Below are 14,826 nucleotides of genomic sequence, written 5' to 3'. Positions count from 1 at the left end.
AAACATGCACCTTCTAGCTAATGTGCCCCCTGGTTTGGATCTGGGTTCAGCTGATTATATTTGTCTCATGTCAGAGAAAACGGTAAAAGGAAATGTCCATGCCAGTTTTCTCAATGGTGATGACTTTAAGCAAGTCTCCAGATTCCAGAGGCGTTTATTGAAATTAAAGCATTAAAAATGATTTAAATTAGGTTTTATAGAGAGAAGATCCACAGCCAAACTAAATGCAGGAAATTAAGTAACAAGTAAAAATTCTGAGAAAAGTTCATAATACTGAAAAAATTCTGAAAAAAAGCCATATTTAAGAAATAAATCATCATTATCATTTTTTAAATCTTAAAAAAAGTTTTTTAAAAAGGACACTTGAGTCTTTAGGACACTTCGGGCTTTAGGACACTTCAGGCTTTAGGGCACTCTTTAGAACACTTCAGTCTTTAGGACACTTCGGGCTTTAGGACACTCTTTAGGACACTTCAGTCTTTAGGACACTTCGGGCAAATCTAAATTCAGAAAAAAGCCATATTTCAGAAATAAATCATTATTTTTAAAATCTGAAAACATTTCCAAAAATAAATCTGAAAAAGTAATAATTCTGAAAAAAAGTCCCAATAAAAAAAAAAAAGTCCAAATTCTGGAGAAAAGGAATAATTCAGAAAATAATTCTTCATTCTACGGAAAAGTCAAATCTGAGAAAAAAAGTTATAATTCTTAGGGGGAAAAAAATGACATTTGGCCCTCATCAGCTTCCATAGATAGCAGCAATTCCTCAAATGTTTGTCGAAAATGGGAAATGCTACTTTCACAATTTAATAATTTCCGTTTTTTTAATTAACTCCAGTTTAAATATATCAACCGACACTGGTGGAGTCAACACGATAACAGACGCTCCACTTGTTCAGTACAGTCACAGTTTGTCTTTGTAAACATGTCGGATGCTGTCCATGAGGTCATATGTTCAGTGTGCAGACAGTGAATACATGAAGTGTGTTTTCCGTGTGTCAGTGACTTCTGTGCCTTCACCTCAGCACATGTGTGACATCGTGATGTGAGTTATCTTTGACCCGTGTTTACTCTCAGACGCCGAGTCAGCTGCACTTTGACCTCTGAAATCACAAGAGGACAGCTGATCCTCCGGGAAAATGAAACTTACCGACGCTGAAGGAAACAGAAAGGGAGCAGTTATAATAATCTGCAGCTGTTTCCATAATAAATGAATCACTTAGGCTCAGGTTCTTCAAGTTAGTATGTAGTGTCTCCACTTTAAAGAGTCCTCTCCTGCTGATGTTCAGGTGTATATCAGTATGTAGTGTCTCTACTTTAAAGAGTCCTCTCCTGCTGATGTTCAGGTGTATATCAGTATGTAGTGTCTCTACTTTAAAGAGTCCTCTCCTGCTGATGTTCAGGTGTATATCAGTATGTAGTGTCTCTACTTTTAAAGAGTCCTCTCCTGCTGATGTTCAGGTGTATATCAGTATGTAGTGTCTCTACTTTAAAGAGTCCTCTCCTGCTGATGTTCAGGTGTATATCAGTATGTAGTGTCTCTACTTTAAAGAGTCCTCTCCTGCTGATGTTCAGGTGTATATCAGTATGTAGTGTCTCTACTTTAAAGAGTCCTCTCCTGCTGATGTTCAGGTGTATATCAGTATGTAGTGTCTCTACTTTAAAGAGTCCTCTCCTGCTGATGTTCAGGTGTATATCAGTATGTAGTGTCTCTACTTTAAAGAGTCCTCTCCTGCTGATGTTCAGGTGTATATCAGTATGTAGTGTCTCTACTTTAAAGAGTCCTCTCCTGCTGATGTTCAGGTGTATATCAGTATGTAGTGTCTCTACTTTAAAGAGTCCTCTCCTGCTGATGTTCAGGTGTATATCAGTATGTAGTGTCTCTACTGTATCCATGCTTTAATGTTCAAAAAGACCACTCGGAACAAGTGGAACTTCATACTAAATGTAGTCATAGGTTACTTTGATATAATCTGTCGTGCTTGTATTTGTCTGTTTCCATCTGTAAACGATCACGCTTGTGTTTCAGTGATGATCCTGGGTGCCCGGCAGAAGAAGGCGGAGGAGCTGAGGAGGCTCACAGATCAGTCGGCCTCCATGTCAGAAGAGCAGCTGACCGAACTGCGTGCAGACATCAAGGTAGAGTGGTGCAGTGATGTCGTATTTCTGTGTTGGTCCCTGAACGCAGCATCTCCCTGGTTCAATGGGATATCTCTTCTACTTACACGTTTAGTTCAGCCGGATAATCTAAAGGAACTACAGCACGGTCACATGACTTCACGTCACCACCGCTAAGCTAAAGGCGGCTAATGTTGGGCTATAAAGGAACTACAGCACGGTCACATGACTTCACGTCACCACCGCTAAGCTAAAGGAGGCTAATGTTGGGCTATAAAGGAACTACAGCACGGTCACATGACTTCATATCACCACCGCTAAGCTAAAGGCGGCTAATGTTGGGCTATAAAGGAACTACAGCACGGTCACATGACTTCACGTCACCACCGCTAAGCTAAAGGAGGCTAATGTTGGGCTATAAAGGAACTACAGCACGGTCACATGACTTCACGTCACCACTGCTAAGCTAAAGGAGGCTAATGTTGGGCTATAAAGGAACTACAGCACGGTCACATGACTTCATATCACCACCGCTAAGCTAAAGGCGGCTAATGTTGGGCTATATAGGAACTACAGCACGGTCACATGACTTCACGTTACCACCGCTAAGCTAAAGGCGGCTAATGTTGGGCTATAAAGGAACTACAGCACGGTCACATGACTTCACGTCACCACCGCTAAGCTAAAGGAGGCTAATGTTGGGCTATAAAGGAACTACAGCACGGTCACATGACTTCACGTCACCACCGCTAAGCTAAAGGAGGCTAATGTTGGGCTATAAAGGAACTACAGCACGGTCACATGACTTCACGTCACCACCGCTAAGCTAAAGGAGGCTAATGTTGGGCTATAAAGGAACTACAGCACGGTCACATGACTTCATATCACCACCGCTAAGCTAAAGGCGGCTAATGTTGGGCTATATAGGAACTACAGCACGGTCACATGACTTCACGTCACCACTGCTAAGCTAAAGGAGGCTAATGTTGGGCTATAAAGGAACTACAGCATGGTCACATGACTTCATGTCACCACCGCTAAGCTAAAGGCGGCTAATGTTGGGCTATATAGGAACTACAGCACGGTCACATGACTTCACGTCACCACCGCTAAGCTAAAGGCGGCTAATGTTGGGCTATATAGGAACTACAGCACGGTCACATGACTTCACGTCACCACCGCTAAGCTAAAGGAGGGCTATAAAGAAACTACAGCACGGTCACATGACTTCACGTCACCACCGCTAAGCTAAAGGAGGCTAATGTTGGGCTATATAGGAACTACAGCACGGTCACATGACTTCACGTCACCACCGCTAAGCTAAAGGAGGCTAATGTTGGGCTATATAGGAACTACAGCACGGTCACATGACTTCACGTCACCACCGCTAAGCTAAAGGCGGCTAATGTTGGGCTATAAAGGAACTACAGCACAGTCACATGATTTCACGTCACCACCACTAAGCTAAAGGCGGATAATGTTGGGCTATATAGGAACTACAGCATGGTCACATGACTTCACGTCACCACCGCTAAGCTAAAGGCGGCTAATGTTGGGCTATAAAGGAACTACAGCACGGTCACATGACTTCACGTCACCACTGCTAAGCTAAAGGTGGCTAATGTTGGGCTATATAGGAACTACAGCACGGTCACATGACTTCACGTCACCACCGCTAAGCTAAAGACGGCTAATGTTGGGCTATAAAGGAACTACAGCACGGTCACATGACTTCACGTCACCACTGCTAAGCTAAAGGCGGCTAATGTTGGGCTATAAAGGAACTACAGCACGGTCACATGACTTCACGTCACCACCGCTAAGCTAAAGGAGGCTAATGTTGGGCTATAAAGGAACTAGAGCACGGTCACATGACTTCACGTCACCACCGCTAAGCTAAAGGAGTCTAATGTTGGGCTATAAAGGAACTACAGCACGGTCACATGACTTCATATCACCACCGCTAAGCTAAAGGCGGCTAATGTTGGGCTATATAGGAACTACAGCACGGTCACATGACTTCACGTCACCACCGCTAAGCTAAAGGCGGCTAATGTTAGGGTTCATGCTTTCTGATGTTGTTGTCTTTACCAAAGTAGACCACAACAAGAAATAAGAAATGTATTTTGGATTTATGTGTTGATTATAATCCGTTGTCTCCTCTTTCTTTTCTCCGCAGCACTTTGTGAGTGAGCGTAAATACGATGAAGACCTCGGGAAAGCTCTCAGATTTACGTTTGATCTCGAGCCGCTGAAGGCGACCATCACAGGGTTTGGATCAGGTACACCTTCATCTTCATCAGTTTCTTCATTAGTAAAGGGAACCTCTCAGAAATGACTCCGAATACAAAATATCTTCCCCACAAATCAAGAACTACAGTTGCATAATTTCAGTGTTTAATAAAAGTTAGTTCCACCGTTTGATTAGTTATCAATTGATATTGTTTATGACCTTTTGTGTGGTTTGTTTACAGAGAGCGTTTACTCTTTCCAGTTAAGTTTCGTTTTTTAGAAATAGTTTTTTATTAGGGTTAATGAACTAATCTGAATGTTACATAACTTGCGTCACCTACACTGCAGGAGGCAAAGGAACAATGTTTGTCTGAATTAATTATTGTTTATACGTAATATTATAACAGATTGCTACAAAAATGCCCATTTCCCCTCTTGAACATTCAACCTGAGCTAAAACGCCAAGTCATATATTAATATTGTTTAAATATATTGAATGTATATCTAAGACTAGAAAGATTATGATTCTTTGCAGCACAGCTCCACCTACTGGACGTTTCTGGAAATGCATTTACATTTAAACATAGGATTGAAACCGAGTTAATTTATTATATTCATATCGTGTGAGGCTGAATATATTTTTACATAATCTAAATATGAGCTTCGTTAGTATTTGAGGTGTCGAGCTGTTTCTCATTTCCTTTCTTTCTCTCAGTTTACCATCCCAACACAGGATATTCAAACCGCTCTCGCTGCAGCTCCACGTCGTCCGTCGCCAGCCCCCCCTTCGGAGAAACACCCCCCTCCCAGACCACGAGCCCCCCCAACGACCACCGCCCCCCCCCAAACAAACAGGTGAGATCACTTTAAAAAATATACTCTGAACAGTAGAGACACTACATACTGATATACACCTGAACATCAGCAGGAGAGGACTCTTTAAAGTAGAGACACTACATACTGATATACACCTGAACATCAGCAGGAGAGGACTCTTTAAAGTAGAGACACTACATACTGATATACACCTGAACATCAGCTGGAGAGGACTCTTTAAAGTAGAGACACTACATACTGATATACACCTGAACATCAGCAGGAGAGGACTCTTTAAAGTAGAGACACTACATACTGATATACACCTGAACATCAGCAGGAGAGGACTCTTTAAAGTAGAGACACTACATACTGATATACACCTGAACATTAGCAGGAGAGGACTCTTTAAAGTAGAGACACTACATACTGATATACACTTGAACATCAGCAGGAGAGGACTCTTTAAAGTAGAGACACTACATACTGATATACACCTGAACATTAGCAGGAGAGGACTCTTTAAAGTAGAGACACTACATACTGATATACACCTGAACATCAGCAGGAGAGGACTCTTTAAAGTAGAGACACTACATACTGATATACACCTGAACATCAGCAGGAGAGGACTCTTTAAAGTAGAGACACTACATACTGATATACACCTGAACATCAGCAGGAGAGGACTCTTTAAAGTAGAGACACTACATACTGATGTACACCTGAACATCAGCAGGAGAGGACTCTTTAAAGTAGAGACACTACATACTGATATACACCTGAACATCAGCAGGAGAGGACTCTTTAAAGTAGAGACACTACATACTGATATACACCTGAACATCAGCAGGAGAGGACTCTTTAAAGTAGAGACACTACATACTGATATACACCTGAACATCAGCAGGAGAGGACTCTTTAAAGTAGAGACACTACATACTGATATACACCTGAACATCAGCAGGAGAGGACTCTTTAAAGTAGAGACACTACATACTGATATACACCTGAACATCAGCAGGAGAGGACTCTTTAAAGTAGAGACACTACGTACTGATATACACCTGAACATCAGCAGGAGAGGACTCTTTAAAGTGGAGACACTACGTACTGATATACACCTGAACATCAGCAGGAGAGGACTCTTTAAAGTAGAGACACTACATACTGATATACACCTGATATACTAACTTCCCCCCCCCCCCCCCCTTCTCAGATTTTCCAGGGTAACCGGCGCACCTTCCAGGGACAGGGTTATCACTCGGGGGCTCAGCGATATAACGGCGCCTCGTATCACGACAGGAACTTCACCCGGGCGAACCACCGACAGCATCAGAGTGACGGGGCCCCCCCTGGCCCCTCGCAGCCCCCCCACAGAGGCCCCGCCCCCTCCTCCACCTCCTCCAATGGGCTGCCTCAGAGGACTCCGCGGACCATGACATTAGAAGAAAAAGAAAAACGTGAAAAAGCTCAATCAAAACCCATCTACTAACCTGCCCGGTAACACCCCTCCCCCCCTCCACCATTACACCCCCCCCCTCCCTACCCTTTACTAACTCCTTTCAATGAAGAATAGAAACACGTTTACATTATTCCGTCAGCTGTAGAGACGCCTGTTCATCCGCCATTCATCCTCCAGACTTGTAGCTTCCTCCGCGTCCTCGTTCGGTCAGGGCTGGCACTCTGAGGGAAATTAAACACCAATATATTTCTAATATCATCCCTTATAATTGTGAGGATATTGTAGGGTTGCTTTGACTCAATATTTACGTAATTTAGATGAATGATCATCATTAATGTGGATGTATTGACTGAATTGGTAAAGGGAAATGAGAAAACATTTATTTATCAGTTACAGTCCTCGTTTTGAGTCAATCACAACAGAGCTAGTTTCGTCTATTTCTTTATGCTAAGCTAAGCTAGCTTCTTACAGTCAATCTTTCTATCCAACTCTCCGCGTCTCGTTCCGCGCGCGTCGTCTCCGTTCCTCTGCACATATTTAAATCATGCTTGCCTTTTTGTCACGGAGAGAATCACGTTTGCCTTTTCCCTCCAGACGGCTGCATCATGACGGTACTTTAGACTAATATACCCCCCCTCCTCTTTTTATAATCCCATATGTGAATGAAGCAAACTCCGAATCAAGCCGTGAGTTTGAGGAACAGGAAGCTGCCGTTTCCTCTCGTCTGAAGGACTCTCTCCTCTCCTGTACTTTTGGTCACGCAGGCTGTTTACATGATGATACTGTCGTCTTCCTTCCACTCGTTAAGAAACTGAAGTTATAATATTATTTTCTTTCTCTTCTTTAGTTCCCCTGACCGAAGGGAGAGTTTTGTTCTCATTTGAGATTTAAAGAGTTATTATTTGTAGTTAATTGTGTGGAGAGAAGAGTTTGTTTGCACGTTAAAATGTGCTTAAAATACGATTTAAAGTCGAGGAGTAGTTCGACATTTTGAGGATTTTTCATGCAGTTTTTAACGCATGAATCTCGTCTTCGTTGCAGAAATGTAACGACTTTTTTTGTTTCCTTTTTCCGACGATATTTTCCCAATTACATCTAGAAAACTTGAGTCGTTTCATCGAATGGGTTTCAATTTCATTTTTAAGCAGAGACACCCTCTCTAACTCACAGGGCTATCAGCGAGCGCCGACGTCAATCAACTCCATTTCCATAAGTGAAAAAACAAAGCTCCTTAATTTGAATCAGCCCCAAAATGCAATCACTTCTCCCTTAGTTAATGCTTAAGCTTTGATTTAAATTTCATGAGAATCGGACGTACATGTTTTCCGTAATCCTCCTGTGAGTGACGCAAAAAACGAAAAAATGCCCCCATCTCTCCGTTAGAGATCCAGCTTAGAAAGAGACGAATGTCTTTCCTTTAAGTCCTCTCCCTGGTGGCGATGTCGAGTCTGCAGTTTGATAAACACATTTATTCCAGTTGTTTTGTTCACAAAGACTTAAATCGAGCTTTCTTTATGTTTTTACACTTTAACCACTTTTTTAGTTTCACATTCCAACCTGTAGAAATATTAATTCATCGCCAAAGAAAAATAATTCCGTCCTGTTTTGTTTTTTTAAGCTGCTGCCTTTTCCTTTTCCTCCGCACAGCCTGTAAAGATGACCCCCCCCCCCCCCCCTCTCTTCTTCTTCATCTACTTCCTGTTCACCTTCTCTCCTGTATATACATCTAAGTGTAGCCGTCAGTGTGCGCTCACATGGGGCGTTCTGTATGTTCATATGAGGCATCATGAGGTCCTCCTTTCTGAGACAACTGTAAACTCAAAGTGCCTTTTCTTGTCTCACCCCCCCCCCCCCCCCAATACCCTGATCCATTGACCCCCCCACCCCACCCGAGTTATGGACCAAAGACATCGACCGCCCCCCCCCTCTCCTTTCTCTCCATTCACTGAATTGCACACTTTTCATTTACTACGAATAAACGGTTTGCAATACTGACTGTGTGTTTTATTTTTTATTAAATTGTGCTTTAAAAGTGGAAATAATGTTGAAAAATGTGAAACAGAACTAAGATCAAACTCTTAATACACAACATAATTAAGTCATTTATGTCCCAACAATAAGCAGTAGACTGGGTGTTTCTCAATGTCGAGGACGCTTCCTTGGTAGGACATGTCTTCCGAATCAGGTCGTTTAGAAGCGAGGCAAGGATCCTTCCTAGCCTCGGCGGACGAAGAATGGAACAGGCTACCAAGTGTGTCATATGAGAGGCCCCGCCTTAAAGATTTTGGAAATTGGTCCCGGAGGATACACATGTGCCGGCCTCGGTAGAATTCCAAGCATCCTGGACATTGGAAAGGTCCTTCGGCGGGACTCGATGACGTAGCATCCTTGAAATAGTGGCTCTGGAGGAGCCTTCCTCGACATTGAGAAACACCCCCGGTTTCAAGGAAGAAATATTACATCCAACAGGTTAAATGTGTGATTTGGTTGTTGTTGTTGTTGTTGTTGGAGCCAAAATGCTCCGGTGTTTTATTATTCTCATTATTTGTGAACACCACACACACGCTGTGATTGGTTGTTTCCGTTATAATAGTATACTGACTTTTTTCCAGATATTTTAGACATATTTTCGTATGTCAAAAAAAGTAATAGCGTATATTTAGTATTTTCTATACAAACAAGATCAAACTCTTAATATACAACATAATTAAGGCTTTTCTGTCCAACAATAAGCAGCAAACTGTTTCAGGGAATAAATGACATAAATAATAACTTTAGTTTTAGAGAATATCATAAAACAGGTTGAATGTGTTGGTCGTTGTTGTTGGAGCCAAAATGCTTCTGTGTTTATAGTTGTATTCTCATTAGTCGTTAACGCCGCACACTTCGGTCTTTGGTGAGTGATTCTGATTGGTTATGGTTTTGATTTACTTTATTTGATATTCTTAAAATGTTCACTTCAGTGCAGACTTTATTATTAATACAGCGATCAGAGAAGATTAGCCTTTTCTTTCTCGACGTACTGACTTTTTCCAGATATTTTTGATACACTATATTTTCAATTTTTCGGAATACTATACTATGTCATTTAATTCGACATACTTCACTAAGAATGTTTTCAGATTTGTTCTTACTTTACTATTCATTTATGTAAATCATGAAATACATGTTACGTGCCGTAGTGGGGGCTCGTGTCTCCCCCTCTCCCTCAGGTGCTCCCAATCCCCAACCAGGGCCTCCATAAAGGACCTGAGGAAGGCTGCAGTCTCTCTCCTTCTCCTGCGAGCTGCATGGATGGCAGTGGGTGATCTGTGCAGCAGTGTTTTGTTGGACGTGCAACTTGTAGAAGTTCTGACCAGTGTCTTGGTTTACTGTTGTTTTGGTTTTGTCGTAAGTTTGCAAATTGGCTGGTGAGCCTCCTTTTCTTTTACTAATCAAAAGAACATCTGGTGGCTTCACAAATCAGTTTCCTCTCTCCCGGTTATTATATATTTTGCTACTTCCCTTCGTACCCCAGTCCAGGAGGGAACACCTTCTAGTGCTCATCTTGATCCGTTTATTTATTTACAGGCACCTCAAACTGATGTATTTTCTTTAAAAAGTACTATACCATTACTTTTTTGGGGATATTTTCGACATAATATACTATGATTACATTTCGAAATACTATACCATACTATGTCATGACTTTTTTCAAATGTTCTCGACATCCTATACTGTGACGTTTCTTCTCAAAATGTTGACATAATGTAAAATAAATATTGACTGTCGTTTTTTCTCAATTCCAAAATACTTTACTAATCCTGTTTTATGTAAATCATGAAATACAGATATCCCCAGTTCTTTGTAATAAACACAAACACCTCGTAGCGCTCATCTTGATCCGTTTATTTATTTACAGGCACCAAAAAACATGATGTATTTTCTTTAAAAAAAGATTCCAAATCAAGAACAAATGTCTTCTTCCTGTCCGGAGGAGCAGCTCACATGTTGACATGATTTAAACAGTTTGTTGTTGTTGTCCTCAGTTTGGTAAACAGTCAGAAATACACAATGCAGAAAACAAATACACAAAGTGAGGAGCGAGTGTGTGAGGAGGTTCAGAGGCCCATCACCGAGGGAAACACAGCGGCACCTGCAGAGGACACACACACACACATTACTGTAATGGTCTTTTTTGTGTCATCACGATTGTTTTGTATTTATTTTCTATATAGCTCCTGCATTTGTACTCTGTGTGTTCTCCTGTTATTGTGTGGGAGAAACCAATAAGTAAAGAGTTCCCTTTGTACCTTGGGGGGGGTCCTGGGGCTCGCTCTCGGGGGCCTTCCAGTCCAGCTGCCTCCCCTTCTCGTACAGCCCCTTCAGGACCTTTCTCACCTCGTCGTTGCCCCCCCCGCGGCTCAGCTCCAGGTACTTCCTGTAGAGCGCCAGCGCCGTGCGGGGCGTCCTCGATACTGTCGTGGGTCTCGCCCTGGATGTTCAGCTCTGCGCACACACACAGGGGGGGGGGGGGGTTACACTTTACTGGCATCGCACAGAGTACAAGACAACGAAACTCTGAGCGCAGCATCCGGACTAAAACTGTGGTGGAAATTCAAGTTAAAGTTCCCCTAGTATACTGTTCTTCATCAATATATAATCTCAGATATATCCAGAGCCTGTCTCTGATTGGCTGACACACCAAACAGATCATTGCAGCATTACCCATAATCCCCCCTGTTTCCAAAGTGCTGATTCTCTGTCTGTTACTTTAGGAGGAGATTCAGGTGATAAGGGGGGGGGGGGGGGGTTACCTTGGTTGCTGATTGGCTAACACAAGACAAAACATCGTTATGACATCATAAAGTGGCCAAAATCTGATCAGCTCATTTTCAGACAGGTTTTTATAGAAATGGATCAAAAAGAGAGAGAATCTTTGATCACAAACACAGGGGTTAGAGTACAAGTACAAGACAACAAAACACAGCTAAACAGAAAGTGCAAAACGAGCAGAAAGTTGTTCAAGTATGATATATATTTATATCTGCTAGATGTAAAACAAAATGGATGTATTAACACTAAGAACACTGTGAGGAGTTTGGAGCATATACTGCAGTGTAAAAATACTCAGTTAAATGCTGTCCCTTGAAAACGAGATCTCAAGGGGTTTACCCTAATAAATGCATTTCAAACATAATTGTCGCGTTAATGAATTCAATGTCGTACTTTCTGAAGGTGGGGTTCATTTGAATGACTTATCTACTCGCTAGCTTCATCTATAATAAAGTAGTAGTACGCCCTACATCTCGACTTACTACTACGGTACTATGTCATGTCTTACTTCTGTTGCTTTCACTCGCATATTTCTGTCTTTGTGTAGTTGATATTTCAGGATGATTATTGGCCGTACGTCCGACTGCTGCTTCACTGTACTTCATGTGATTCTGGTGTAAAGCGGTTTAAATAAACTAAACAACGAGAGTGAACCAAAGACTCACGATAAACACAGACCCTTCAGACCGTGGAAAAGTAAAGGTTAGACAATCATTCACTACAAAAGAAAGTACAATAGGCGCCCTAACTTACCCAGGAAGTACCAGGCGAGGAACCTCAAAGAAATCATCCTTTTGCGAGGAAGATGGAACAAGTGCACCGTGTCCACCACCTGATCTTTGAGGACCTTCAAAACAACAACAACAACAACAAAACTAAATGTAATGCTTGAAGAGGAAATGTGTAGCTAGAGATCTGATGTTCCTATAGGAGCCAACATGCTGCGGGAGCCTGCGTTTATAGCTATATTATCTTCATTATTCCCTTGACACTGATTGATCTCAGGTTGTGTTTGACTCACCAGCAGGTTGATGACTCTGAAGTCTTTCTGCAGGCCGTGACCCACGAAGCGCACGCCGGTGTCGATGAGGAACCTGAGCTTCAGGTACGTAGACTTCAGCGTGGTCAGGTGCTTCGAGGAGATCTTAGCGTCCAGGTCTCCGGGTTTTATTCCAGAATACTGAGTCAGGTAGTCCACCACCTGCAGGGAGACACACAGAGGGGAGTTAGGGTTTAAAGAAGGGGTCCTATCTGTTAGGGAAATAATTGTCCTAGACTCCTAGATATGACGTGCATGACCAACCCTGACGTCTGTTATCTCCTTTAAGGAGATAGGCTGCTTCAGCCATAATGTTGTTGTTCCCATTCTGTGACCGGATAACCCTAGGTCACAGATGGTTTATTGTTGTAGGTACACTGGGACACTTCCTTCTCTGTGTTTGTGGACTCCAAGGTGTGAAATCTTCGAGGCCATAAGTGTCAGACGCAAGTAACTCAGTGTTCCCAACTGTTTAGGCTATCTTCTCAAATATGTTGATTACTCTCTGTGAAACCAGTAAAATGGGCTGACGAGAGAGAGGCGCTCCAGAATTGACGTGGCAACTCTCCCGTGAAGTCAGAACCTCTGGCTCTTGGACTTGTCTTGTGAATTCTCCGGCCGAAGCTCCAAATAAACCATCAGTGTTTGACATCAAAGCTCCTGCTCTTCCCATGTCTCTTTCCTGAGTCGGTGACTCCCACTGCATTGCTACACAGAAGTTTCCCTTACACTATCCATATGTAGTGTCTCTACTTTAAAGAGTCCTCTCCTGCTGATGTTCAGGTGTATATAGTGTCTCTACTTTAAAGAGTCCCCTCCTGCTGATGTTCAGGTGTATATCAGTATGTAGTGTCTCTACTTTAAAGAGTCCTCTCCTGCTGATGTTCAGGTGTATATCAGTATGTAGTGTCTCTACTTTAAAGAGTCCGCTCCTGCTGATGTTCAGGTGTATATAGTGTCTCTACTTTAAAGAGTCCCTCTCCTGCTGATGTTCAGGTGTATTAGTGTCTCTACTTTAAAGAGAGTCCTCTCCTGCTGATGTTCAGGTGTATATCAGTAATGTAGTGTCTCTACTTAAAGAGTCCTCCTCCTGCTGATGTTTCAGGTGTATATCGTATGTAGTGTCATCTACTTTAAAGAGTCCTCTCCTGCTGATGGTCAGGTGTATATCAGTATGTAGTGTCTCTACTTTAAAGAGTCCTCTCCTGCTGATGTTCAAGTGTATATCAGTATGTAGTGTCTCTACTTTAAAGAGTCTCTCCTGCTGATGTTTCAGGTGTATATAGTGTCCTCTACTTTAATAGTCCTCTCCTGCTGATGGTCAGGTGTATATCAGTATGTAGTGTCTCTACTTTAAAGAGTCCTCTCCTGCTGATGTTCAGGTGTATATCAGTATGTAGTGTCTCTACTTTAAAGAGTCCTCTCCTGCTGATGTTCAGGGTATATAGTATAGTGTCTCTACTTTAAAGAGTCCTCTCCTGCTGATGTTCAGGTGTATATAGTGTCTCTACTTTAAAGAGTCCTCTCCTGCTGATGTTCAGGTGTATCAGTATGTGTGTCTCTACTTTAAAGAGTCCTCTTCCTGCTGATGTTCAGGTGTATATCAGTAGTGTCTCTACTTTAAAGAGTCCCTCCTGCTGATGGTCAGGTGTATATCAGTATGTAATGTCTCTACTTTAAAGAGTCCTCTCCTGCTGATGTTCAGGTGTATATAGTGTCTCTACTTTAAAGAGTCCTCTCTGCTGATGTCAGAGTGTATATCAGTATGTAGTGTCTCTACTTTAAAGAGTCCTCTCCTGCTGATGTCAGGTGTATATCAGTATGTAGTGTCTCTACTTTAAAGAGTCCTCTCCTGCTGATGTTCAGGTGTATATCAGTGTCTCTACTTTAAAGAGTCCTCTCCTGCTGATGTTCAGGTGTATATCAGTATGTAGTGTCTCTACTTTAAAGAGTCCTCTCCTGCTGATGTTCAGGTGTATATAGTGTCTCTACTTTAAAGAGTCCTCTCCTGGTGATGTTCAGGTGTATATCAGTGTAGTGTCTCTACTTTAAAGAGTCCTCTCCTGCTGATGTTCAGGTGTATATAGTATGTAGTGTCTCTACTTTAAAGAGTCCTCTCCTGCTGATGTTCAGGTGTATATATAGTGTATCTACTTTAAAGAGTCCTCTCCTGCTGATGTTTCAGGTGTCAGTATGTAGTGTCTCTACTTTAAAGAGTCCTCTCCTGCTGATGTTCAGGTGTATATAGTGTCTCTACTTTAAAGAGTCCTCTCCTGCTGATGTTCAGGTGTATATAGTGTCTCTACTTTAAAGAGTCCTCTCCTGCTGATGTCAGGTGTAT

General features: G+C 42.2%; 2 protein-coding genes across 2 annotated transcripts in view; one reads left to right on the top strand and one right to left on the bottom strand.

Annotated features, from left to right (window-relative positions):
* Window positions 1–8,479, top strand: part of spats2 (spermatogenesis associated serine rich 2) — a 40,972-nt gene extending 32,493 nt beyond the window's left edge. Inside the window, 4 exon segments of the mRNA XM_034236260.1 lie at window positions 2,030–2,139; window positions 4,298–4,400; window positions 5,066–5,205; window positions 6,386–8,479. Coding sequence (XP_034092151.1) covers window positions 2,030–2,139; window positions 4,298–4,400; window positions 5,066–5,205; window positions 6,386–6,661 — 629 coding nt within the window. The 3' untranslated portion in view covers window positions 6,662–8,479.
* Window positions 8,480–10,498: 2,019 nt separating this feature from the next.
* On the bottom strand, window positions 10,499–12,647 carry pan2 (poly(A) specific ribonuclease subunit PAN2; the record flags this gene model as incomplete). The annotated part of the gene is given in 4 exon segments (XM_034236261.1): window positions 10,499–10,766; window positions 10,924–11,119; window positions 12,200–12,293; window positions 12,468–12,647. Coding segments are annotated over 4 exon segments (660 nt in total), but the record flags the coding sequence as incomplete, so codon positions are not given.
* Window positions 12,648–14,826: the final 2,179 nt, after the last annotated feature.

The sequence above is a fragment of the Gymnodraco acuticeps genome, unplaced genomic scaffold, assembly GCF_902827175.1.
Source record: "Gymnodraco acuticeps unplaced genomic scaffold, fGymAcu1.1, whole genome shotgun sequence".
Classification (NCBI taxonomy): Eukaryota; Metazoa; Chordata; class Actinopteri; order Perciformes; family Bathydraconidae; genus Gymnodraco; species Gymnodraco acuticeps.
Note: the sequence above shows the minus strand (reverse complement) of the source record. Positions and strands in the feature narration are given on the sequence as shown.